The sequence below is a fragment of the Phyllostomus discolor genome, chromosome 8 (assembly GCF_004126475.2).
Source record: "Phyllostomus discolor isolate MPI-MPIP mPhyDis1 chromosome 8, mPhyDis1.pri.v3, whole genome shotgun sequence".
Taxonomy (NCBI): Eukaryota; Metazoa; Chordata; class Mammalia; order Chiroptera; family Phyllostomidae; genus Phyllostomus; species Phyllostomus discolor.
The window spans coordinates 1,554,474-1,579,638 of NC_040910.2; the positions used below are offsets into that span (position 1 = coordinate 1,554,474).

The following is a 25,165-nucleotide window of genomic DNA, read 5'->3' on the forward strand; positions in this document are numbered from 1 at the left end:
TTTTCAGGGTCTTAGAAGTTGCTGGGGTTGATTGTTACATATGATCGTCTTTAAAACTTGTAATTTTCCTATATTTTTAAGAAGCCATGTCATTTAGCACCACTCATATTTAAATCATAATTAGCGCTGATTTTCCCCTCTCTCAAATCTAAGAAGGGACAAAGAGAGGGTAAGACGTTTCCTAGGTTTGGAAATAATCAAAGCAGCAGGGGGGAAGCTTATTTAAAAGAATATCGCATTATGGCTTTGTTTGAAATGACACAGTTGGAGATACGCTCAAAGTGCAGCGGCAGGAGAAGGAGAAGGGAGCCCGAAGGGGGGCTTGTGAGGGGGAACACCGATGTAGCCGTGAGCAGCACGCTGTGCTCCCGGGGCTGGGGGGGCCTAGCGGGGGGGCCTCGTGGTCCCGTGCAGGCCTCTGTATGAGTTTTTCCACAGAAAACGTGAAAGTGGGATCCCTGGGTGGTAGGATAGCGGGCATTTTAAAGTTTTTTTCTTTACATTTTCTATTTCTGAAATGTGCAGTGTTGAGTTTTATAATTTTAAAGATGTTATGCATCGAACAGAGAGCACGTGAGAAGACGGTAGAATCCCCGTGTTGAACACACGGTAAAGAATGCACGTGGAACACACGACACTCCCAAGGAAGAAATAGCCGTGGCAGACCTGTGTCTGCTCTCTGCTCCCCGGCGTGAGAGAAACACCCGGTGGTGAGGACACTGTGGACAGAGACGCGAGGTGGCCCCGGTCCGGGGCCCTCCTATGTGCTCCGGTGTCCAGCCCCCTCCGAGGAGCTGCCTGGGTGGCCCCTTCCGGTCCGGCACTTTCCCTCTGACAGCGGCACCGCCCGAAGCAGAACTGGCCGAGCAAACGCCCACCGCTGTGGCCCTCTTGGTGCAAGCCCAGCCCTCGGGCTCTGCTGTGCGGCCGGCCTCCTCTGCGCCTGCCACCGCGATTGTCAGCCCGCAGCCAGCGCCCTGGGCCGGTGCCATCTGGGCTGGGACCCCCGGGTCTGAATCTGTCTCAGAGACGAGACTGTGAACCCCCCCCCTTCCGAGCCGTTCCCAGATTCGAGCAGGAGCGGGGGTCCGGGAGAGCACGCCTGCCCCCACACCACTGCCGGGTGCCGGACCGAGGTCGCCTGGCCTGGGCCCTGTGCTCTGCTGGGAGGCAGAAGCTTCATGGGCACCCTCCCCTCCGATGAGGACCACCAACCTGTGGGAATCATCCGGTAATTGTCATTTCCTTGGATTCGAAGAGTCTTTAAATGAGCCTGAAGGAGCAGCAAAGTTTTTTTAATCATGGTGGTGGTTTCTAAAAAATGTCAAAGACCCAGCAGATTGCTTTGTTCAAAACCCCGAAACAGAAACACAGCTTCCCCTGTAATTTGCTCTCATTCTCTCTCCAGTAGGGGAAGGCGGGACGATGGTATGGTGGGGAGAAGAGCCGGAGCGCGCTGTCCTCCGTCCTGTCCTCCATCCTGTCCTCCTCCCTCCGGGCACGGAGCTGCGTGCTTCCATGGACCCGCCGGCCGCCCGGCCAAGGGCGGGCACTCAAAGCCGCCCCCCCCACCCCGCAGGGGAGCCCAGGGCTGCCTGGGGGCAGTCTCTCTCCTCCCACGCCCCCGCCGGTGGGCCTGGAACACGTACAGTGACCTGAAGCACTGCAGAACGGGGCGAGGTCATGTGTGTGAGAACCAACACCAACCAGGGACCTCGCACCTGGCGCTGCAGCGGCACCACGCCGGCCCGTCTCGGCAGACACAGCGGACGTGTGACCGCAGCTGGCCCTGGAGAGAGGCAGGCAGACATCCATCCCCTCGGCAGCCGTCCCCCCAACCTTTCAGGTCCCCCCCCCCTCCACAGCCCTCCCCCAGACAGTCAGCCTGAAGGACTCAGAGATTAGGCGCAGGCTGCTCACCAGCCCTGCCCTCCGAAGGGCCCACGGCCACCTGCAGGGTCCCCTCCGTTCCAGCCCCGCCTCAGAGGTCCCCAGCGCCCCGGCCTCCAGTGGCACCCAGCCCCCACGCAGCGCGTCCCGTGTGCGGCGCTGCCTGCAAGGCGCAGGTCTGGGCCGTGGCCAGGCTGAGCCCCTGGGTGACTCGATGTTTCCCCAGAAGTCTCTGCACGAGACGGGAGGCATGAGTGGAGCGGGGCACAGGCACCCCGGCCCCACCCACGGGTCTTCGCCCCACCCCGCGGCTGAGAGGCGCTGTCCCTGCACACGTCACGTCTCTCCGTGTTTCGCCAACCCCGCGGGAAGCTCTGGACGAATGCTTTGGACCTTTTGAAAAGAGACAACTTTTCTACCCAGAGGCAAGGTTAGTTCTGGAACCTAATGAGGCCGCCTGTTCCGGAGAAGACTCAGGAGGAGGAAAGGACGCTCTTCGAAGAGCGGGGCAGACTCCGGAGACTTGCTCGCCGCTCACCCCCACCTCTGTTCCTTCAAGGAGGAGCAGCGGCAGCGGCACCGGCAGAGGTCACGGTTTACACCTGCATGGCGCACTCAGTGTCTGCCGGGGCCGATGGGCATCTAAGGGCCGCGAGCAGCCGGGGAGGCCGAGACAGGCGGCCGGCGAGCAGGAGAGGACCCGCTGGGAAGGACGGCGGGTGGGCGACGGCAGACTGCGCCGGAGGTGGGGCGACGGACGGTCCGAGAGCGAGGAGCCGCAGACCGCTGAGACCGTCCTCTGCGCCCGGGAACTGGGCCACACTGAGTGGGGGCCGCGGACCGTCTGCACTCATCTTCGAGAGGGGGGTGTATTCAGGGGGAGAGCTGGATCTCTTCACCAAACAAGCACAAGGAATTCTTTTCTTTTTAATATATATTTTTAAATATTTTATTTATTTATTTTTAGAGAGGGAAGGGAGGGAGATAGAGAGAGAGAGAGAAACATCAATGTGCGGTTGCTGGGGGCCGTGGCCTGCAACCCAGGCATGTGCCCTGGCTGGGAATCGAACCTGCGACACTTTGGTTCACAGCCTGCACTCAATTCACTGAGCTATGCCAGCCGGGGCCAGTACAAGGAATTCTGGAATGACACAGCCCCTCAACGCTCACCGTCTGAGAGCTTTCTCACGCTGGCATTTGTTCCGGGTTTCCAGGAGGAAACATAGTATCTCCCTTTCTCAGACGTGTCGCCCACGCACACTGCCACTGTCCCCAAGCATTCACGGGACAGGGGGGCTCTTCCGTGAGGACAGAGGGCCGCCCCCACTGCTGATGGTGCGAGGTGGGGGGCCGCCCACTCCCGCTCGGAGGCCAGGCGTCACTGGGTGGTGGTGACCACCCCCCAAGCCCCCCAAGCTGGTTTGGTGAAGTGCTTTTTCTTGGTTAGCCTTTGTTTTGTCTTCTGTCTCCAACTAATACCTTTTAGGAGGGAAAAGCAGGCCTTCAGCAACATGTCTGAAAAGCCCCGAATGACTTCACTCCCGCTGGACTGCGGCCGAGGAGCCGGTGCTGCGAGACGGCGGGTGACTCAGCCCGCGTCCCCCGAGAAGCTGCACACGATGCACCTCACAGAACCGAACGCACTTCAAGTCCCAGCCTGACAGAGGTGAGGGCCACGTCCCCTCGGAACCAGAGTTCCAGCCGGAGTGAGCTGACAGTTCTCTTCCCTGTCCTGCTACTTTGCTGAGTCCCGCAGCTCTCCAGTAAATGAACACCGGTGACGCCAGAAGCTCTTTTCTTGTCAGAACAAGAATATGTCTGCAATGCTGTATCTCTATAGTACGTACCCATGTAACTGCATAAACTCTGCAGTTTGTAAGGTACATCTCACTGACTTGCTCCTGAAGTTTTGAGGCTGTGGGAGATACCTGAGTCTTATTCGAGAACGCCGTTAAAAGTTATTTGAGACCATTTTCAGCCTAGTTCAATTCCACACTTATGTTTGGGTTTCACTGCAATACAATCCCCACAACTAGCTCGACACACGCACTGTAATCCCCTACTGTCTCCAAGAATGCGGCACCCGTGGTGGGGCGGTCTGGGTGCGGTCAGGTCAGGAGGGTGCCGCCCCGCGCCAGCCCAGACACTCACACCACACGGCACGTGCCGCAGACAGAGGCTGCTCCGCATAGCGTCCCGATGAGGTCAGCCTGGGTCGCAGACCTGCTCGGACCTGCCCCGGGGAAGCCGCAGAGGCACCGCTGACGCTGGCCGACAGGAATGTCCGGGTCTGGAGCTGTGACAACACAGCACGGTCTCCTCTCGCGCACGCGGCATCCAGGCCCCGCGGGGACGTGTCCCGCTGCACGTGTGTGTTTGGAATGTCACAGAACGTGAGTGAGGGGCGTGGCTGAGTAGCCAAGCTGAGTGTCTCCACATTCAGGGCTCCCTCCTCTCTGTCCCCCCAGCTGAGCAGCGCCACCACGGACGTCCCTTCTGAGGACACAGGGAGTTCACCGGCAGCTGACAATCACAAGAAAACCTGCCCTCCCAGAAAGCAGCGGGGCAGGTCCACACGGAGCCAATGTCCGCAGAGCGGCGGCGCCGTGCCGGGCGCGTGGGGCACGGTGAACACGGCGGCCAGGCCCCTGCTCCCACGGGCGGCCTTTGGGTGGGACAATCCCCCCCCCCCAAGGGGAAGGTTCCAGAAGCAGCAGGCAGCGCCCCCCTGCTCCTCCCGAACTGCCGGCGTCAGGCCCGTGAGCCGCCCGGAGTCGGGGCAGGGGGAGAGGCCCTCCCTCCACAGCCACAACTCAGTGCTGGCCTCGCGTTTGGGTTGTTCAGCTAAGGCCGAAGCCTAAGTGACTAACACCCGTTTCTGATACTGGCGATGGTCAGAAGACAGCGCGAATGCCCGCTGAGCTTTCCTGCAGGGGCCGGGCCTCACAGAAGGGGCAGTGGGGCACAGAGTTCATTCGCTGTGCACGTGCACGTGACAGGTCTTGCCTGTTCGGGGTTCCACACACAAAGGGGTCTCCCTCTCCATGTCGCTGCCGGCATGTGTGCACATGTGTGTACGCACATGTGTGTACGCACACACACGGAACTGTGTGCTTCCCCCTGGAATGATGCTGGCACATGCTCTGAGCAACTGCCCCTCCTGACCTGGACACAGCCGTGGGGGTGCCGCCTCCTTGGGGCAGGGTCTCCAGCCCGGGAGTGGCTCCCTTGGGAAGCGGCGCCTGACCTGTGGCACTGGACTCCGGCTGGAGGCGGTCTGGCTACAGGCCGCAGCTCTCAGAGGACCGCCAAAACCATTCGGGTCGGGAATGGAAGGTGGAACTCAGCTCCCATCCAGGATGAAAAATGTCCCACTTTTTCCCTTCAGTCACACGTCTCCAGCTCCTGTGGCCACGGGCCGAAGAAGCTGTTTTTACTTTCCCCAGGATGCACTGGCGTTGACTTCCTGACCCTCTGGCCCGTGAATGGACACGAGGGAACGAGAGGGAGCATTGCAGGGGCGGGGGCTCCAAGGAGCCAGGGCCGGGCCGCGAGCGCTGACTCCGCGTGTCCCGGCGCCACCTGGCTCGGGCGCCCACTAGACAGCGGCGGCGGGTGCTCTGGATGCGCTCCTTCATAATCCGAAACAGATTCGGCATCTTGGCCGTAACTCGGCTTTAGTTTCTTCTCCTTTTTAAAGACTTTATTTACTTATTCTTAGAGAGGGGAAGGGAGGGAGAAAGAGAGGGGGAGAAACATCAATGTGTGGTTGCCTCTTGGGCACCCCCTACTGGGGACCTGGCCTGGAAGCCAGGCACGAGCCCTGACTGGGAATCGAACCAGTGACCCTTTGGTTCACAGGACGGCACTCAATCCACTGAGCCTCACCAGCCAGGGCTTTTTTTTTTTTTTTTTTTGAGCATTTATATAAGGATTGCCTTTGTATAGTCATTTGAACTTTTTTTCCAGAATTTAGAATAGTAAATATTGTAAAATTTACAATGTTTTCATTGGATATAATGTTATATGTTTCTAAAGAACATATATAACTACATCTGATTTTTTTTGTTGGTTGGGTATAAAGGAACAAAAATGACTTTTACTATTTTTCTGATCCAGAGCTCCAGAATAGGGGCTTTATAATAACAATTTTCTTAATGGCATAAAGTTCACTAGCACTTTTTAAGTTCTGAAAACAGACCTTCTTCTATTCACACCATTTTATTTAAAATCCCAAACAGATCATCAAAAATAGGAAGCACTTAATGACGGTATTATACCATCAATCTCTTTGCAGTTTTTTATCTTTGATTCATCACAGAATGCACTTTCTTTTCTAATTGTTTTTACCACTTGAAATTATGCAGAGAGAATATATTCAACTTCAAAGTAAGAATTAAGTTGTAAAAACAAACAAATTAAAAAGCAATATTAAAGCATTAAGGCTGTTAGTCTGAATGAGCTACATCCCAAGATACTACGTACTTTTAAAAATCACAGAGTGCCCTGGCTGGCATAGCTCAGTGGATGGAGCGCGGGCTGCGAACCAGAGCATTGCAGGTTTGATTCCCAGTCAGGGCACATTCCTGGGTTGCAGGCCAGGGCCCCCAGCAACCGCACATTGATGTCTCTCTCTCTCTCTCTCTCTCTCTTTCTCCCTCCATTCTCTCTCTAAAAAGAAATAAATAAAATCTTTTTTAAAAATCACAGAGTAAGCTCCTAAAAGTATACGCCTCGCGAACAATTCCATTTTGCATGTGAGAATTGTGGTTTCCCCAGAGACAGCTCTGCAAGCTCCATACGCACGGCCAGCATGTCACTCACCGCGGCAAGTCCTGAACTCAGCACTTCCTGCAACAGAGATACAGCGACCTGGCAAAGAAAACAGATTAGAAAAGAGGTAAATTAGGAATTAAGTTCACTTCAACAGGATATTTCACTTTACGAATTCTTTTATCCCACAGATCTCTGAAATAGTTGCATTATCAGTGTTTTAAAAATGGGTCTCTATTTATAGAGAACGTTTCATACATTGTAGAGTAATGATAAAAATCTTGTTTTTATCCATGCCTGAGGACATTTTTTTTCATTGATTTTAGAGAAGGGAAGGGATAAAGGAGGCGGGGGAGACACACAGCGAGTGGCTGCCCCCCACAGGTGCCCAGACCAGGGTCGGACCTGTGACCCTGTGGTTATGGGATGAGGCTCCTGCCCTCTGAGCCACACTGGCCAGGAGGAAAGTAGTAATAGTCAAAAACCTTTACAGAAAGTAGTAGTGTATGTGCATTTCCTCTGAATGATCTGCAAGAATTTCTAAAAGCCTCTGACTTTTCTCTCTTCTTGATAGTTTAAAATTCAGGGGTGTCCAGCCTGCAGCCCGCGGGCCACATGCAGCGTGGGATGGCTGTGAATGGGGCCCAACACAAAATCGTAAATTTACCTAAAACATTGAGATTTTTTGTGTGATTACATGTCGCAATGTATTTAACGTGTGGCCCAGGACAACTCCCCTTCTTCCAGTGTGGCTCACAGACGCCACAAGCTGGATACCCTGGGTTAAAGGCTGCGAAGGTGCACCGGACATTCACGAAGGCCGTTGCAATGCCACATCGCAGGGGAGGTGAAGACAAACCCAGGGATGGGTCCGCTGGCTGGTCGAGCATTTCCCTTCATCGGAACCTTGCGGTATTTGCTCTGAAAGAGCTACCTTGGACTCAGAGATAAGGTGTAAGTGGCTTCAGTGACATTTATGCAACACTGTCAAAACCCACTGGAGTCCTGTTGTCCTTGCTGTCCTCTTCCCTTCTCTACAAATCAATTCGAGTAACCTTTCCCACTGTATCTGCTGGCCTGCCCGGCTTGCCTGTTCTTGTCGTCCAGTCTGCTGACCAACACGATTTGTGACTGCCTTCCTCCCCCCGCCTTTGTGTCACTCAAGCCCACGGCACACGACTCTGTGTTCCCACACTTCTGTGTGTGCGGGGTTGTCACGGGAAGCTGCCCTGATGCGGTGGGGGCCTACCAGCACGCCATAGGCCCCTCGACCCCAGCCGTCATGGCCCAGACAAGGCTCCCAGACTACATGGAGATGCTTCATCCCGGTTCCGTTAACCCCTTTAAAGCAGGAGGAGAGAGATGCGGTGTTACCACACTGAGGGCAGGGGCAAGGGGAAGGGCCACACTGCATGGGTCCCCAGTTATGAAACGTTCGTATATTGCTGTTCCCTTTCTCTGCTCTCTGCTGCCACAGCCTGCCCTGCTGATGGCTAGGGGGAGAGGCTGGTGCATGACTAAGGAGGCCAGGAGCCAGGGACACTCCCTTGCTCTGTGACCCAGAGGCAGAGGCAAGCACGCCTGGCCACAGCTGGAGCTGGCCAAGCAGCCTCCCGGCTGCACGAGCACCAAGGACTATGAATGGAATGTGGAGACCTTCCCGGCTTCTTCTTCTCCCTGCCCCCACCCCCACCACACACACTCCCTAGAGGCCCTTAGGAATAGACGCTACTGATAGGCAAGGTCCGTCCAGCAGGGCCGGGCCGTGGTCAGAGCTGCAGCCTGGTTTCCCACAGCCCTCTGCCCAATGCCAGTGGCCCTGCACAGGCTACCAGGCTGTGCTCATCTGCATCCGTATCAGTGCAGGTTCCAGGCAGGAAAACAGAGATCATCTGAGGAATTCTGAACAGGTAGCATTCGTGGCTCCAGCCCTAGAGCTGGTAGAACAGAGGGTGGATTTATTTTCAGAGCTCCAGAGCCAACTCACAGCTCGGGGGCATAGTCTGAGTCGGAAAGGGGAGGCAGGACCACCAAGGAGGGGCTGCTGCCACCGGCTCAGGGGTTTTGTGAAGGGCAGGGCCATTCCCCAGGACGCCAGGATCCAGAGGACAAGAAATAAACACCGGTTTGCCCGCCTTCCACTTGTGACTCCCTGCTGGCACCTCCCCTGGCAGAATGTTACTGGGAGACACTGGACCGGGGAGACTGGGGGTGGGGGGTGGTCTGCAGACTCCGGCCCAACCATCGTCACAGAGCAGAGACCTGGTGAACCGGGTCAGGGACCACAGGCACCAAACTGACACTGCACTTAGTTAGACACAAAACAGCTTCCTCCTTTAGGAGTGAACTCCATAAAGAAAACCGGATGTGCTTGGTCTTGGATTTTTTTATGACCCAGCCAGACCGCAGGCCGGGTCTGTCACCGTCACTGCCACTTACGATGCTCAGTGAACATCACTGCAGCTCTGAGTGCACAAGTGCCTGTTCCCATCGCTGATACATAGTTCGAATCAGCACTCGCCGTTCATGACTGGCAGGTAAAGTGATTTTTATCAAGACACTTTGACTCCTACGTGCAAATTAGCATTTCCTCTTACAGTACGGGCCCTTGCACTTAACCGCCTTTTCACACGGTCCTGCCATTACTCAAGAGATTTCCAGAACTCTCTTCTGAAACTGACTTCCAGAGCTAGTTCTTGAGAAACGGGTGACAGCGAGTAGAATCCAGTCCTGCCCATTTCGGCCTGGCCTGACCCCCCAGGCTTCGATCGGGAAGACGTGATACCACTTGCAAAAATGCAACCCCCTCCGGAAGAATAACCACTTGTTACTAATGCTGGTAAGTGCTTGCCACAGCTTCCAATTAGACTTGAGGCAACATACATAATGTCTCAGCCCGCCTCTGACGCTCTGACTCAGGAATGCGATGACAACCGCGGTGGGTAACAGCGGTTGGACCCTAGGGCTCCGGAGAGAGGGCACCGCCCCGCCCCGCCCCGCCCCGCCCAGGTAACTCCAGGGGGTCGTGTCCACCTCCCGGGGTCATTGCCAGCGAAGACAGCTAACTGCACAAGCCCAGAGAGGGGTCCCCGGCCTCTGCCCCCTTGTACTACCGCCCGCCCACTTCCCCGAAGGGAAGAACGCGTGCAGCTTCTCCGGGGCCGGCCAGGAGTGCAGAAGGGCACAGGCACGCGCCGCGCCGTTCCCCGCGGGGGGACAGGTGAGAAGTAGCGCAACTCGGGATGCACTGGAAGCCCTGCCAGCGCGCATGCGCCAGGCGCGGTCCCTCTTTTTCCCTCCGCGCCGTTCCGTGAGACCCGCACCCTTATCACCTCCGGGAGGTGACCACCTAGCCAAGGCCACGCAGTGGACGACAGTCCCGGGACCTAACCTGGCCGTCTGGCTCCAGGTTGTGCTTTCTGAGAGAAACGGGTGTCTCTCGCATGTCTTAAAACGTCGGGACTGGCAACTGAGGGGTTAACGGAGAGGGCAATCGAGAAGTCGGTCCACACCTTCGAAGCAGTGCTGCTGCACCAAGGGCGTCGGACGTCCCCGGGAAGCGGGCCAGCGACACGCCCGCCCGCGGCCCCGCCCAGGCCGGCTCCCGCCGCCGCCGCGGCTCCGGGGACGCAGGGGCTCTGCGACCCCGCCCACGCCTCGGCGTCTCTCATTGGGCCCTTTCCTGTGGCGTCAAATGTCGGCGTCCTGGGGGAGGCGGGACTTCCGGCTCGGAGAGCCAATAGCGACCGCGCCGGAAATGCCCGGTGGGGAGAGACCACAGGGTACCCGCCTCCTGGCGCTCGAGGCAGTCCTTGGGGCTCGCGAACTCGGGAGGAAAATCCGGCGGAGGCTCATCCGCTAGTCGCCAAGTTCCCGGGGCAGTGGGAAACGGGAGTGGGGACATGGACAGCCGCTTGCAGGAGATTCGGGAGCGGCAGAAGCTACGGCGACAGCTCCTCGCGCAGCAGGTCCGCGGCCCGGGGCGGGATGGCGAGCGCGCGGCGCCCTCTCCCTCGCGTCCTCCGCGGGCGCTCCCGCAGCCCGGACCCTGCACTTCTTGCTCTCGGCTCCCGCGGCGCCCTCAACTCCCGGAGGGCTCCCCTTACGTGTCGCGGTCCTGATGGTGATGCTAAACCGGACGCCTCGTGCGCGGACCGGCGCCCAGGACGAGGATGCGAGGCTTAGGTCTCTGTCAATGCACGACCGCGGTTTGGGGGCCAAGTCGCGAAAGGGGCTTGTCCCCTAACTTCCCCTTCGCCGTTTCCGCGGGTCTTCTGCTTCTTGCCTTTACTCGTAGGGCCAGCGCCCGCCTCGAGGTCGTGGCTTCCTGGGAAGTGGGTTTGCAGAATTCGGGGCGCGGGGAGGATCCCGTCTAAAGGCCGAGATGCGGGTGGTCTGGGTGTGAAGTTCAGAGTCTGCCTCTTGGGTGTCGCAGTCCGCTGTGCAGGGTGCCGTACCCACGTCGTCAGCCACGGCCAACACGTGGGTTCATACCCCGCGTCACGACAGACCCCGCTGTGGGTAGGATCGTCTTCACGTAGTGAATGACGACGTGGAGGCCCTCGAGGTTCAGTCCTGGTGGCGCGGGCGCAGTCACTACTGCTGGGCCCGGGAACTGCACCTAGTTTGTTCACCGCTGCCAGTGTGTGTGTGTGTGTGTGCGCGTGTGTGAGCGTGTGCGTGAAGACTTGCCGACCAGCGGAGCACGCCCGAGGACGACGCAGGGGTGCACATCGCTGCCTGGACCGGAGGCTGGGTTCTGTTTCTGCCCTTCAGCCCAGGAAAAGCGCTGGAGGTGCTCTCGGGCTTTAATGAGGCGTCTCACTGTTACTTTTTTTTCAGTAGTAAATCTTGGTTTTAGTGAGTGGAAATCTGAAACCTCTCCCCTTTTGTGACCTGATGAAAAGACTCATGATACAGTGTTAAAAATGTGGGCACTTGGGGTCATGTCTGCTCCTGTCCCTGTGATGTTTTGATCTTGGACAAGTCAGGTGTCTTTCCTGAGCCCTATTCTCGGTATGTAACGTGTTATCTTCAAGTAGCTTCTTGCTGCCACCAAGTAAAGTCCTTCTTACACTTTCATTTGAATTCGAACTCTGGCTCAAAATGCATGGTACCACAGTCGAGTGTTCAGGGTCTCAGGCCGGGGGCTTTAGGGGGTGTTGCAGTTCGGTGATGCCCGGTAGCTGGCCTGGACCCTGGAAAACACGAACCAGTGCATAAAACTTAATGGCTGCACTTCCGGAATCCCTCCCGTGTGTCACACGCAGCTGAGCGTTTTCCATGCATTCTCCTCAGTCGTGCAGATACTGCCTGCTCTTAGAGACGAAGAAAATAAAGCTCAAGGAATTTGTTACGTGCTCAAACCCACACCCTTGCAAGCTGCCATTTCAGGCCCCTCGGTGTTTTCTCTGTCACATCTGTGTAGGCGGACAGGACCGCCCCTCCTCAGTGAGGGTGTCCAGTGCAGCCGGTGACAGGTCCCACCTCACCACGGGTTTCACCCCTTCTTCCCCTGCTGTTCTCTGTGAACGAGACAGGACGAACACAGACCCTGCAGTACATGCGCTGTGGTGTTTTTAACGCTGCCTTTTCTGCTGCTGTGTGCCTGTCCTCTGACACAGCTCAGTGCAAACCCGGTGGGAAACCTTCCCGACCTTTGTGGTTTAGACTCTCGCTCTGGGCTTTCACTGTCTTCGCTGTTGAGTCCACACTACGTGTCCTTTATTATCGCTCAGAACATAAACAGTTGGAGTGTGAAGTCTTTGCCTTGAGCTCCTGTCGGGTTCACCTTCTGCCTTAACTGTTTCTCGTCTAGAGTAAGCTGTCACCGGGCATTTGCCGGTTGGCGCAGGACGGCGGAGCACAGCTCATCGCGCACAATTGGCGTGGCTTGCGTTTGTCTGCTGGGGGCGCGTCACCTGCACAAGTGGACCCAGACTGTGACGGCGGCAGTTCTTGCTGCCACCAACAGTCTACACCTGCTCTTCATTTAACTCGTAGCTTTGTTTCGGAAAATCACTGCTTTCAGATGGTTCCAAGTTGTCATAATTTTTCAAGTAATATATTTAGTGCCACCAACAATGGGAAACCTGATATTTACTTAATTCAGCGACTCCACAGTTTTAGAGTATTTCTGGAGCGTGAGGAGACAAGTACGTTTGTAAGCAGAATTCTGATTTGAAGCAGTTCCCTTGCAGTACGTCGATCTCTGACTTAGCCCCTGGTGGGAAACCCCGCTGGTCCCTTCACATCTGTCCTGAGCACGTGCTGTGGTCTGACACTTGCCGCTGTGCCCACAGCGGTCAGAGCCCTTCTTCTGGGGGAGGGGCACCTCCTGGTGGGGGGAGGAGTGAGGGGAAGGAAACCCACGAAATGACGGGAGTCCTGGTAGAGACTGTGAAACAGTGTGAGTGGGGAGTGGACAGAAGTAAGACACACAGTCACCGACGGCGGTGTTGGGCGCCGTGATCTGAACGAGGAAAGGCAAGGGGAGCCATGGGAGGCGCTCACTCCACAGACAGTGTCCCGGAGACCCCTCCCAGTGCCCTCGCCTGGGCGTGGGAGAGGAGTGGGCGGCGAGAAGGTTAGAAAGCACGCCAGCTGCCTCCCAGCAGGGAGGACAGAGGTCTGGAAGGCTGGAAGGTCTCCTATGATTGCAGGAGCGAACACAGGGGCCGCCTCGGCAGCGCTGCTGCTCTGGGACCAAGGCTGGGGACCTGTGGCTCTGGTGTCTGGGGTGCCTCCCCCCTCTGCTGGCTGAAGGGACTGTTTCACGCAGGTCTGCTCTCCCATTCTGCGTAATCACAGGGGACGGTGCGTGTGGCCTGTCACTTGCCTCCTGCACCCCTTGGTCTTGGAGATTCTGTGACTTAATCTCCCTCCAGCTCTCCACGCAGCCGCCAGCCTTGTCTCGCCACTTGTCCACAGTTGTGTTTTGCAGAACCCCCCAACCCCAGATCAGAATCTGCATTTCCATTTTTAAGGAATCGGGAAAGCCCCTGTTGTGCCTCCCGTCACTACATAAAGACTCGGCTTGAATGACAGTTGAGGGGTTTTCATTACCGCCTGGGATGGACAGGGTGTGACGTGTGAACTGCTGGACGCCAAGGCTTGAACACGGTGCCGGCCGGCCGCACTGCAAACAGTGTGCTAGCTTTTCTGTTATTGTGGCTATTACTAAGTCGAGTTTTATTTACTTTAAGAGGAAAAGATGGGCCAAGTGATGTCTTACTTTCAGCTGTAACTAAAAGCATGGAACGCCCACTGACCCCCTCTCTGGCTCTGCCCTGCGCAGCTGGGGGCCGAGAGCGCGGACCGCATCGGCGCCGTGCTGAGCAGCAAGGACGAGCAGAGGGAGATCGCGGAGACGCGGGAGACGTGCAGGTGGGTCCCGCCGCTCGCTCGGGCGCTCTCTCGCGCGCTGCCCTGCGGGTCCGGGAAGGGGCTGTCGTTCCAGCGAGCAAATGAGCCAGAGTGGGAGCGTGTCAGGAAGGCATCGGCAGAGAGATTTCAGAACCGTCGGTTTTCATTGCGAGCTCGTGAGCGACGAAACACTTCCCGTGTGGCAGTGAGGACGTGCAACCCTGAGGGTCAGCTTATGGACCATGAGTGGATAATGATGAGTCTTAAACTCTCAGAGAGAAAACAGGCTCCGCCCTACCAGGGGTGGTTGTCCGGCAGTCCGCGAGGCCTTCCAGGGTTCCTCAGTGTCCTAGTTTCCCCCTGGGCCCGGTTCTGCTGCAGGCAGGTCCCACTGCAGGGGTCCCCCTCGGCCACGCATGTGTGCGCGGCCGCAGCCTCCGTTCTCACGCGGGGGCTTCCCCGTCGGGCTGTGCCACTCCCCAGGTGACTGTCGGCTGGGCGAATGGTGCTGCCTAGTCGGGAAACGTGCCCTGTTCTGCTTCGTCACCTCATGTGACACCGTGGACAGAAGCACGTGCACATCTCGTGCGTGCTTGCACTTGTGTGTGACACGTCAGTCTCCGTTCGCAGGGCCTCCTACGACACCTCTGCTCCGAACGCCAAGCGCAAGTATCAGGACGAGGGGGAGACGGACGAGGACAAGATGGAAGAGTACAAGGCAAGTGGGGAAGGGGCCCTTGCATCGTCGCTGAAACGAAGCCCTCGCAGGGATAGGTGCTCGCCCAGGGAAACAGGCGACAGGAAGCTGAGTCCTGAAGGGCCTCACGTGACTGCCGCAATATAACGTGTGCACGGGCGACTGAGCACGTGTGCGCCCAGCTGGGTTAGGCCCTCACGTCGCGGCGTCCCGCATTTTCACACGGCTCGCGCGGGTGAGCTCGGGGATGCGCGTGAGGCACCCGGCGGCGTGCCGCCCGGCGAGCACTGGGCGGTGCTGTGTGTTCTCCAGTGACCCTGTGGGGGCGCGTGGGGCGGAGACTCGGGGTGGTGGGACCGGATTTCGAAAGGCTGTGCTCCCGTCTGTCTGGATCTGTGGTGTTCACTGTGAAGAATGCGGCGCGGTCCGATGGAAATGTCGGGAAACCAGAGAGCCGAGGGGAGCTGTGTGTGAACGAGGCCCCCGAGGAGGCCCACGCTCTGGACCGGCCCTTGCGGTGATGCACGGTTGGAAGGGGAGCGCCGTGCTGAGGACCCGGTTCCTGTGTCTGGGGCCGACTGTCGTGCGGCTGCATCCGGGGGAGAAGGGAGGCCCGGCCTCAGTGGGTCCCCGGGCGGCTCGGCGGTGCCCACGCCTGTCGTGGGCCCTGTCCACTCCACTGCAGGCCGGCGTGCGCCCACCTGCGGCCCGGGTGTTCGGGTCGCTCCAGGCCAGACCCTGTGCAGCTCCCCGAGGTCCGACGTTTCAGGCTCCTGGGAACAGTTCCGTTCGGCTCAGTCCAGTAGAAGTGAGGTTGGCCCATTGGTGGTTACGTCTTCTGATTCAAGCTGAATTCCCATGTTTGTCGTGTTACATTTGAGGTTAAAGAGTTCCAGACAGTTTGATCAACAGGACAGTAGTTATAGACCATTATTGATGAAAATGAAATGGAAATTTTTATTTTGCTTGTGAAAATAATAAACTAGTTAGATCTAATAATGAGAAAGCAAAGATGTTAGTGTTTGACTTTAATGATAGTTTGAAAAATGCATTACCCACTGGGGAAATAAAACATTTATGTCGAGTCTTAACCAAGATGTAATACCGTGTAAACTGCCCCCTCCGTGCATAACACGCGTGCTCGGCCCCCAGGACGAGCTGGAAATGCAGCAGGAGGAAGAGAACCTGCCGTACGAGGAGGAGATCTACAAGGACTCCAGCACGTTTCTCAAGGTACGCCCGCGATCCCCGGGTCTCACAGCTGTTCCCGTGCAGCTCTGGGACTGGAAGGGTGTTCAGTGCCTGTTCGTTTCAAGGTGTGTTTAGTCATTGAAAATCGTTGTTGTAAAGATTACTTGAAATCAGTCATGAGTAGTCTCCTGGTACTTGGCTGCTGAGGGTGAGATGATGTGCTAATGTCCGGGGCTCTGAAGAGGAGGAGTGCCGTCGTGTTAGCTGTGGCTGTCAGCCTGTCAACCGGCTCATTTCTCACGGCCTCGCCCTTAGAAAACGTGGTGCGGAGTCCGCGTGGCAGGGTCCGCGTGGCAGCGTGCACGCGCTGACGCCATCCCGGTCCTTCCCTAGGGGACGCAGAGCCTGAACCCCCACAACGACTACTGCCAGCACTTCGTGGACACGGGACACAGGCCCCAGAATTTCATCAGGGACGTAGGTGCGTGGGGCCCGCTGGGCATGCGCTGCGCTGCACTCGTTCTCGCCGCCACGCGTGCCGTCCGTGTGGCCCACGGCCGGCCTCCCCGGAGGGGCTGGTGCTCACGGGCCTCGCCCCCGAGGCCTCGGCCGAGCGCGTGGGAGGTCATGGGCAGGGTCTCGTCTCCGCTGGGTGTTGTCGCCCCTCCGCCCGAGTATACAGCATGGAGGGACAGCCCCTCTTCCTGGGTTTTCCATCGGAACGAGGAGGAGGAAAGCACGCGAGAAAGGCAGTTTTCCCTTTCCCAAGGGAAGAATGGTCGAACTCGATTTTATGAGCAGACGACTCAGATTAATGAACAGGAGAAATGGTCCGGTGACTGGAACTTGGCTTTGGAACGTCTGGATTTTTATCAGCTTATGGAATGGGGATTGATGTGTATGAGATGTTCAAAGTCACCTGCTCAAAACTGTCTTTCTTAAAAGGACCTGGGGGTAGAGGGAGGGGCGCGGGGCGGTCTGTGTCTCGGGGAACAGGACCCGGGCGCGCTGACGCAGGCACCGCTGCCCCCCCTGCCCCCCAGGCCTGGCGGACAGGTTCGAGGAGTACCCTAAGCTGCGGGAGCTCATCAGGCTGAAGGACGAGCTGATCGCGAAGTCGAACACGCCCCCCATGTAAGCGGCCTCGAACTCCCCCGCTCCCGACCCGGGCTGCAGGTGCTGCCTCCGTGTGTGCCGGCCTCCCTGCCCGGAGGTCACTCGGCGCCCGTGCAGGGTCCACGCGGCCGTGGGCTGCTTCTTCAGGATGTGTGTCTAGGAAGGCACGTTAGCTCGGAACTCCGGGCTGAGGACACAGCAGGTTCTCATTTCGTTTGTCTTCAGTTTCTCAGGTGATTTGCTTAGAGTAGCTTCAAATTCTTTTCGTTAGAAAACCATTCATATTTATTATGTTCCTGAATTTATATGAGTTTTTTAAAAAATAGCTTTTCTTCTCAAAAAGTTATTTATTGAAGGAAGTTGAGATAACTTAGATGAAGGAAAAGAAGAAAATGAAAATTAATTAAAACCCAGCACCCAGGGCTGCTATTCTTAACATTTTGGGGATGTGGAAATGCATTTTAACCTTGGCTAAACAGAATAATGCTTTCCTCAAAAACACGTCTAAGGTCTTTGAAATTGGAGAACCTGCTCATTCCCCATTCAGGGCACCTCGAACACTGGGCACGTGTAGCAGGGCGCCGACGTGTGCCCTCTGGCTGGTCGGAACGGCCACGGAGAAGCCCCGAGTCTGTGGGGGCGGGGCTGGCGGGTCCCCACATTCATCCTTTTTAGAAAGACTGCGTTTGCAATATTTCGTGCTTAAATGTTTCACACTCAAAACACTTTCCCACCGCATGGAGTAACTTTTCAGTACAGGCTGGTGGTAATTTGTACTAGGTGGCCAGAAAAGACTGTTAATATGGAAAAAAGAAAGATAGTTTAGAAACTATATTTTAGAGGGAGGGATTTAAAATTTACAGGGAAATAGGTTTTCTAAACCTTTTTGTAAACTAGTTTTCTTAAGTTTCTAAGCTTAATCTGAACAATTAAAAAAGGAACGTGACATTCCTTAAAATACTCGGGGGACAGCGGAGAGGGGTGGGGAGTCTCCCGCTGAGCGTGGGCTCTCGGTGTGAAGGCGGGAGGGGCTCGCACCCCGGTGTGCCTGGGGGCCGCGGCTGCACTTGTCCTCAGACGGGCGTTGGTGGGTGCTCCGTCCGTGCCTCTGGTGGGCGCCGCACACGAGCCCGGGGTGGGGCGGGGGGTGTTCGGGGAGGGGTCCGGCTGCTTGGTCGGTGGGGCTCGGGGACAGCAAGGACGTTGCTGGCACCCCCATGCGGAAGGTGTGTGAACACCTCTCCCCCCTCGTCTCCTGTGCCGGACCCAACAGGTACTTGCAAGCGGACATAGAGGCCTTTGACATCCGGGAGCTGACCCCCAAGTTCGACGTGATCCTGCTGGAGCCCCCCCTGGAGGAGTACTACAGGGAGACGGGCATCGCCGCCAGCGAGAAGTGCTGGACCTGGGACGACGTAGGTGGCGCCCCCGCCCTGTGCCCTGTGCCGCGCTGGCCGTCCCCCCGGTGGGGGAGGCGGTCAGTACCGTCCCTGAGTCCTCAGGGGCCCTCCGTGTAGGCGTGTACGGGGGACTGCGGCCGGAGGCCTGAGGCGCGTTGGCGGAGGCTGCCGTGCCCTCTGCGGCAGAGGTCGCAGGGGCGGCGAGTGGGCCGTCCGGCAGGCCCACCGCTCCCGTCTCCCGTCTCCGCTTCTGGGATGTGCACCTGCAGAGGCGGAGTCCTCAGGGCGACCGGCTGGTCCCGGGGCCGTCAGCGTGTGCGTGTGTGTGCGTGTGCGTGCGTGTAACGATTCTCTGCCCTCTGAGGGGCCACGGCGCGTTGGGTAAAGAGCGTGCATAATTTCAGTGTAGAGTAAGCGCTGTAAACCTGAGTTTTCCTGGATAAAATTAATCAGGGCAATGGCTTCAGGGAGCTACAGATGGTTACGTTGTCGTCGTCAGCAACAACATAACCGAACGTAACCGATGTTCGTAAGCGCCGCTCTGTCCCCGGCAGTCCGGCAGTGACCGCGCTGGGGACTTGGGGTGAGGAAAACTCGGTCCTTAGGTGTCATCGCCCTGCACTTCAGTTGTGCCCCGATTTAGGGGTGACGTGGCCTGTTTTCCTTTCGGTTCCCTTTCCTGTGCAACGGTAAAGGCCGCGTCCTGTAGTGCGTGTCGGGGTGTGTGCGTGTCGGGGTGTGTGCGTGCCATCGGTGCGGAACAAGGAAGCCCGGGGACAGGACGCTGCAGGGACAGAACTGGTGGTCGCCCCCCCTCACGGAGCCCCAGGACAGTCAGCGCCCGTGCAGACCCCGTCCACCGGGAGTCCCGCCGGCGCTCGGCAGGTGTCCTCAGCTCGGGCGGGAGACGGCTGCTCTCAGGCCGTGGTGTCCGCCTCTCGTTACAGATCATGAAGCTGGAGATCGACGAGATCGCAGCCCCGCGGTCCTTCATCTTCCTGTGGTGCGGCTCCGGCGAGGGGCTGGACCTCGGCAGAGTGGTAAGAGGTGGCGGGGGGGTCGAGGGTCCACCCGGTGATGGGCCTCGGACACGCAGGCTCAGGTCGCCGCCTTATAGACCGTGTGAGCACGGAGGTGAAGTTTTACCGGGAAAAAGACACGCACGGTCATTTACAGTCTTGGCGTTGTTGTTTGAGGTCTGGCGTTACAACGGGAGCGATCTGGGGGGCTCTCGTGAGGAGGACGTTTCCCGCAGGGTGCAGCTCCGTCCGCGGGTCGAGACCGGGGGCGGCAGGGGTCACGTTCTCTCTGGAGCGGCTCTGTGGTGGGGGTGGGGGCTGAGCGTCACCACGGAGAGCCTGCGTGCTGCCGACGACGACGCCGGGAGGTGGTGTCGGGACCCTCTGTGGCCGGGCCCCAGACCTCGCTGGCCAGCTTCTGAGGGGGGGACGTCCTGTCCCTGTGTCTGTGCGGGTGCTCGTTCCCACGACATCCCCGGGCCTCGAGCAGTTGTGTGGTGCCGGCTGCTCGCCGTTCGCGCTGCTCCTCTCTCTCCGCTGAGGACGTTGAACGTTTCACTTCCAGTGCTTGCGCAAGTGGGGCTACAGGCGGTGTGAAGACATCTGCTGGATCAAGACCAACAAGAACAACCCCGGGAAGACAAAGACCTTGGACCCGAAGGCCGTCTTCCAGAGAACAAAGGTGCCGGCTCTGCGGCGTGGCTGCCCGCGCTTGTACCGCGCCCCTTGGTCTGCCTCCTGGAGGGTTGCCCCCATCTCCCAGGCAGCCGTGTGCCGGCGGGGCTGGTGCGCCCACCTCCTGGACCTGGGCGGGGGCGCAAGCATCGGGGCCGTGCATCCCCGGGGTCCCTGCCTGCAGCCACCCCGCAGCGCGGTGCTCAGCTCATTCCAGCAGCTGAGACCTGGTGTCTGTGGCGGAGCGGCCACCGCACGGGGTCCCCGGAGGCTTGTTGGCCGGGGTCTCTGTTCATTGGTGCCCCCCACACACCGGTCTGTGTCGGCGCTGGAAGTCTGTGCTCCTGGATCCCGTCGCCCAGGTCCCCACCCCACGCCCCTGCCTCAGCGACCCCCAGCACGGTCTCTGCATCTGAGTGCGTGTCTGCTCAGTTTGCGCCGTGGTGTCGTGTAGGCTCCGCACCCCGGTGGTGCCTGCCGCGGGGGGTTCCCGTCCGCCCTCCCGGGCCGGTGCGCGGTGCTGCGGGCCGCCAGGCCTCCCCCCTTTCCGCCGAGGCACGCCCCGCCGTGTGCGCCCCACACGTCAGCCTTAGGGGTTCTGTCCACCAGGGCTGCGCTCTCCGGGGGCCGCAGGTGGGGGTCCTGCCGGGGGCTGCCGGGCCCTGGAAGCCAGGGAGAGAGCCTCTGTGTCAGCCCCACTCCCCCGCGCAGGCTCAGGAGGAAAGGTCTGAAAAAAGAAAACGGTTGGGTTTTCACGTTGACTTCAGAATCCTAAGTTTTCGGCCGTCTGTAGCCGGTCTTGAAGCCCCGCCTCCGTGTCGGAAGGCTCACTCCGGGCGTGCAGTTTTGTCTTGGGCCGCTGAGGCCCGTGTAGCATCATCGGGAGGTTCCAAGGTCAAGGTCCCTGTTCCCTAACTGGTGGAAGCAGGTCGCGGTGAGGTTTTGCAGGGAACCAGACTCCACGGCCGTTGACGCGGGTCTTCAGTGGGCGGGGGGGGGGGGGGGGTGCCGAGGCCATGATCTCCCCGCAGCGGGAACCCCGGCTTCCCTGGGGGGGTTGCCCGTGGACCCTGAGGCGAGCGCCTGGGGCGCCCTGGCCTCGGGGGCGGCGTCGGGAACGCGAGCCGTGGGTGTGGCTGGCGGAGGCTCACCGGTGTGTCGTCCCCCCCCCCCCCCCGCCGCGGCGCAGGAGCACTGCCTGATGGGCATCAAGGGCACGGTGAAGCGCAGCACGGACGGGGACTTCATCCATGCCAACGTGGACATCGACCTGATCATCACGGAGGAGCCCGAGATCGGCAACATAGAGAAGCCCGTGGAGATCTTCCACATCATCGAGCACTTCTGCCTGGGGAGGCGGCGCCTCCACCTGTTCGGGAGAGACAGCACCATCCGGCCAGGTGGGCCCCCGGGGCAGCCCCGCGCGCGTGGGGCCCTGGGACACAGTGGTCGGCCGGGAGGCGCCCAGAGCTGGGGCCTCTTCCTCTTCCCCCTCCGGGGACCGCAGGTGTGCTGGCGCCTCCTGCGCAGAGGGGTCTGCACCGCCAGCTTCCCCTGCCGCCCCGCCCCCGCCGCTCCTGCCCGATCTGTCCTCTGGTTCCTCACATCCCCTGCGCCACCCCAGTGGTCCATGCATTTGGCCTTGTGATGGGGTCAGCCTCTCGGGCATGCAGTCCCGCACGGGGAGGGCAGGGGTCGCCCACCCCCTTCCTCCCGCCCAGCACCCCAGCACTCGGTGACCGTCCTGCTGAACGGAGGGGTGCGCGGGGGAGTGGCCGGCTGACCCTGCGGAAAATGCCACACCTGGGGGACACAGGTCTTGGCTGTTGGAACCGGAGGCACCTGGCTTATTTGCCGACTTGGCCTTGCCAAGTGTCCCGGAGGCGGTGGGAGGTGAACTCCCCCGTGAACAGGACGAGGAGAGTGACAGGGGGCTGAGGAGCCGGGCTGTGCCGCAGGGCTGGCTCTGCCGCGGAGGGTTGGAGCAGCCTTGAGGGCTGTGGGCAGAGAGAGGAGACGAATGTCTCGGGGGAGAACCCCGTTCTCAGGGACCCCTGGACCGGCACCGCAGGCCCTGTCCCTGGGGCCGTGCGGAGGCGCCCCCCAGCGCCCCCTAGAAGAAAGAGCCTCCGCACCCGGAGCCCCGCAGCATGGTGTCCGCGGAGCGCTCGGGGACTCCAGTGGGTCCTCCCGGCCCAGGGACGGTGTCATCCGCGGAGACCGTCCTCGCAGCACGCAGGGTCTTGGGGCAGTGTGGTGACCGGAGCCCTGAGACGGAGCTGGGCTCCGTGCAGGGACGGGGGCTGGGCCGGCAGGTCGAGGGGACCGTGAGCTAGCGGCTGACGGGGCGGGACAGGCGGCGCTGTCGGGTCACGCCCCGCGGCTGCCGCGTTAGGCGGGCTCCTTCCGCCGGGCCCAGGTGCCAGGCCTGGCGCTGCCCGGAAAGCACCGGGTGCGCGGGGGAGGGGCGTGTGGGGGCCTTGCTTCAGGCTCCCGCGTTCCGAGTGGGGGGGCGCACAGGGTGCACACACCTGCTGAAGGGGCGGGAAGGAGCGGGGCCCCGCCCAGTGCCCCCGAGTTCCTAGGACGCAGCTGGGCTGCTGGGGGCAGGGCGGGGGCTGGTTCCAGGGCTTGAACCGGAAGAGGAGGCTCCGCCCCGTGCCCACACGTGGGAAGGCTCCGTGGAGTCGGGTTCTCGCGGGGCCCAAGCTCAGGGGGGTGGGGAGCGCGGAGCGGGGCTGAGGCGGTGGGGGAGGCGGTTCCCAGAGTTAGTCGGGGGGAGGAGCAGCACACACGCGCGGCTCTCTGGGACCGCGACCAGGTGCCGTGCTGTCCCCTGCGAGGACAGCCACCGTCGGGGACGCCCCGCAGAAGGCGCGGGCGGGGTGGGACGGCGCCTGCCGGCCGCGAGGGGCAGAACCCAAGGCCCCCTGTGCCCCTCCGGTTCCAGGCTGGCTCACGGTGGGGCCCACGCTGACCAACAGCAACTACAACGCGGAGACCTACGCGTCCTACTTCAGCGCCCCCAACTCCTACCTGACGGGCTGCACGGAGGAGATCGAGAGGCTGCGGCCCAAGTCGCCCCCTCCCAAGTCCAAGTCCGACCGGGGCGGCGGCGCCCCCAGGGGCGGGGGCAGAGGGGGCACTTCTGCCGGCCGGGGGCGCGAGCGGAACCGGTCCAACTTCCGCGGGGAGAGGGGCGGCTTCCGGGGCGGGCGCGGGGGCGCGCACAGGGGCGGCTTCCCACCGCGGTAACCTTGAGCACGGAGCCTGCGCGGCCCGGGGCCTCTCGGTGCAGCCGGACTTCCCGGGGGGGCCTCATTTGGGGCCCGCCCCAGCTCGCCCTTGGCCCTCGGCGCCCTCCCCAGGGTTGTCCACGCCGCCCGGTCCACCCGGGATGAACACCCGCCCTGCCTCCTGCCCTGTGCGTGGAACCAGACGGGACGGAGCGACGCAGACGCCTCCACGTTGCCGCCCGGAGCTGGTCCTCAGAGCCGAGGCCGCTGCCCGCAGAAGCAGCTGGGGCGAGCAGAGAGGGGCCCGGTCCACAGCCTGGGCGCCGCCGGCCCAGCCGCGGGAGGCCGGGGCCTCCGGGGTGCACCCGTCCGCCCGAGGGGCGGCTGCTGGCAGGGTTCTGGCGTTTCTACAGCCGGGATAAACAAGGTACTTTTCTGAATCTTGAAGTCTCCTGTGATTCGGTGATGTAACCCTGGAAACCGAATGTCCGCTCTCGCGGGTCTGCACCTGTGCGTGCTGGGGAGCCCCCTGGGGTGGGGGCGAGGGCGGGGGCCGGTGGCCGAAGAGGGGGAGCAGGCGGGCGGACTGGGGAGAAGCTCACTGTGACCCCGGCTGCGTAGCTGCAGTGACGCTGCCCAGCTTCCCGAGAGGCTGGTGGGACGCCGGTGCAAGCGCCTCTGATCAGGGGCACGGGGGCCGACCCCCAGGCGGGGTCCGTCGGCTCAGCGCGGGGGAGCGGAGGCAGCCGGAGGCCCCTGGCCCTCCGGGCCGGGCTCCAGCGCCCGGGGAAGGCTGTGCTGGGCAGTGAGGAAGCGGCACAACGGAAGACTTCTTCTGGAGAAGGCGTCACGTGACACCGGCCCCCTGGGCAGGACCCCCGACCTGGGAAGACGGCTGGTGGGGGAGGGGCAGGATGGCTGCGCTCGGGCTGGGGCGGTGGGTGCAGAGTTCGCACCGAGGGAGCTTCAGCTGCCCGCCGCTCTTCCTCTGCCGCGCCCGTGGGGCCACCCACCGCGGGTTGTCAGTGGGCGCGGCCATGGGAGGAGCTGGGTGAGCGCCGTGAGGGCCCAGCCCCGTCTCACAGCCACAGCGCGCGGGGGGGGGGGGGGGCAGAACTGTGTGGTCTTGGACGGACAGACGGTCGCCGCCCCAGAGCTCACTGGTGTGTGCCGTGCGGTGGTTCCTGACCCGGCCGTGCCGGGGCCGCGCCGGGACTCTCTCTCAGCGGTGCCCTCTGATAGTGGTGCTCGTGCTCGGGCCGTGAGGACGCCCACCCGCGCCTACAGGCAAGGCCTCCCTTTGCACGGCAGAGAGCCTCTGGGGCCCGGAGCACCCACCAGGTCCAGCCTGTCCTTGAGGTCTGCTGGCGGGGGCGGAGCTCCAGCTTGGCTGGCCAGGCGCACATTGTCCGTCAGCTTCGACGCAGTACACCTGGGGCTGCCCAGGACACTGTTGTCCCGCAAGTGGAGCCCCTAAACTCTGGCGGAGCCCCCGTCACACCCTCCACACACAGCAAGCCAGCTTCTGGCCCACAGGGCGACCTGTGTCCCCAGCCCAGCAGCCCCTCCCGGGGCTCTGCCTGCACCGGACGGAACAGTAACATGGGCAGGGGCTTTGCCTCTGACTTTCGAGGTGCTGGTAAACGTGAGGTCACGTTTCGTGGGTCTCTCCAAGCGCACTTGTAAGTAATCGAGAGTCAGAGGCGCACGGTGAGCCACGCCTGCCGGAGCGGAGCACGCAATGCCCACCCCCGGGGCTGGAGCGGGCGGGGGCCAGCTCTGTGGCGGCGGCCTGGCGTCTGT

The 25,165-nt window shown here is 60.4% G+C and overlaps 1 protein-coding gene across 1 annotated transcript; it reads left to right on the forward strand.

Annotated features, from left to right (window-relative positions):
- The first annotated feature begins 10,445 nt into the window (after positions 1-10,445).
- On the forward strand, positions 10,446-23,657 carry METTL14 (methyltransferase like 14). The gene is made up of 11 exons (XM_028520681.2): positions 10,446-10,631; positions 13,961-14,049; positions 14,659-14,746; positions 15,878-15,958; positions 16,310-16,397; positions 16,960-17,050; positions 18,306-18,447; positions 19,380-19,472; positions 20,017-20,133; positions 21,316-21,526; positions 23,077-23,657. Exons 1-11 carry the CDS (start codon positions 10,566-10,568, stop codon positions 23,379-23,381), a joined length of 1,371 nt encoding a protein of 456 aa, XP_028376482.1. The 5' UTR covers positions 10,446-10,565; the 3' UTR covers positions 23,382-23,657.
- The last annotated feature ends 1,508 nt before the right edge of the window (positions 23,658-25,165 follow it).

Coding starts and splice junctions, on each gene's coding strand:
- METTL14 (XM_028520681.2), top strand. CDS start 10,566: ATGGACAGCCGCTTGCAGGAGATTCGGGAGCGGCAGAAGCTACGGCGA. Junction 20,134..21,315: donor CCGTCTTCCAGAGAACAAAG/GTGCCGGCTCTG, acceptor GCCGCGGCGCAG/GAGCACTGCCTGATGGGCAT. Junction 21,527..23,076: donor AGACAGCACCATCCGGCCAG/GTGGGCCCCCGG, acceptor CTCCGGTTCCAG/GCTGGCTCACGGTGGGGCCC.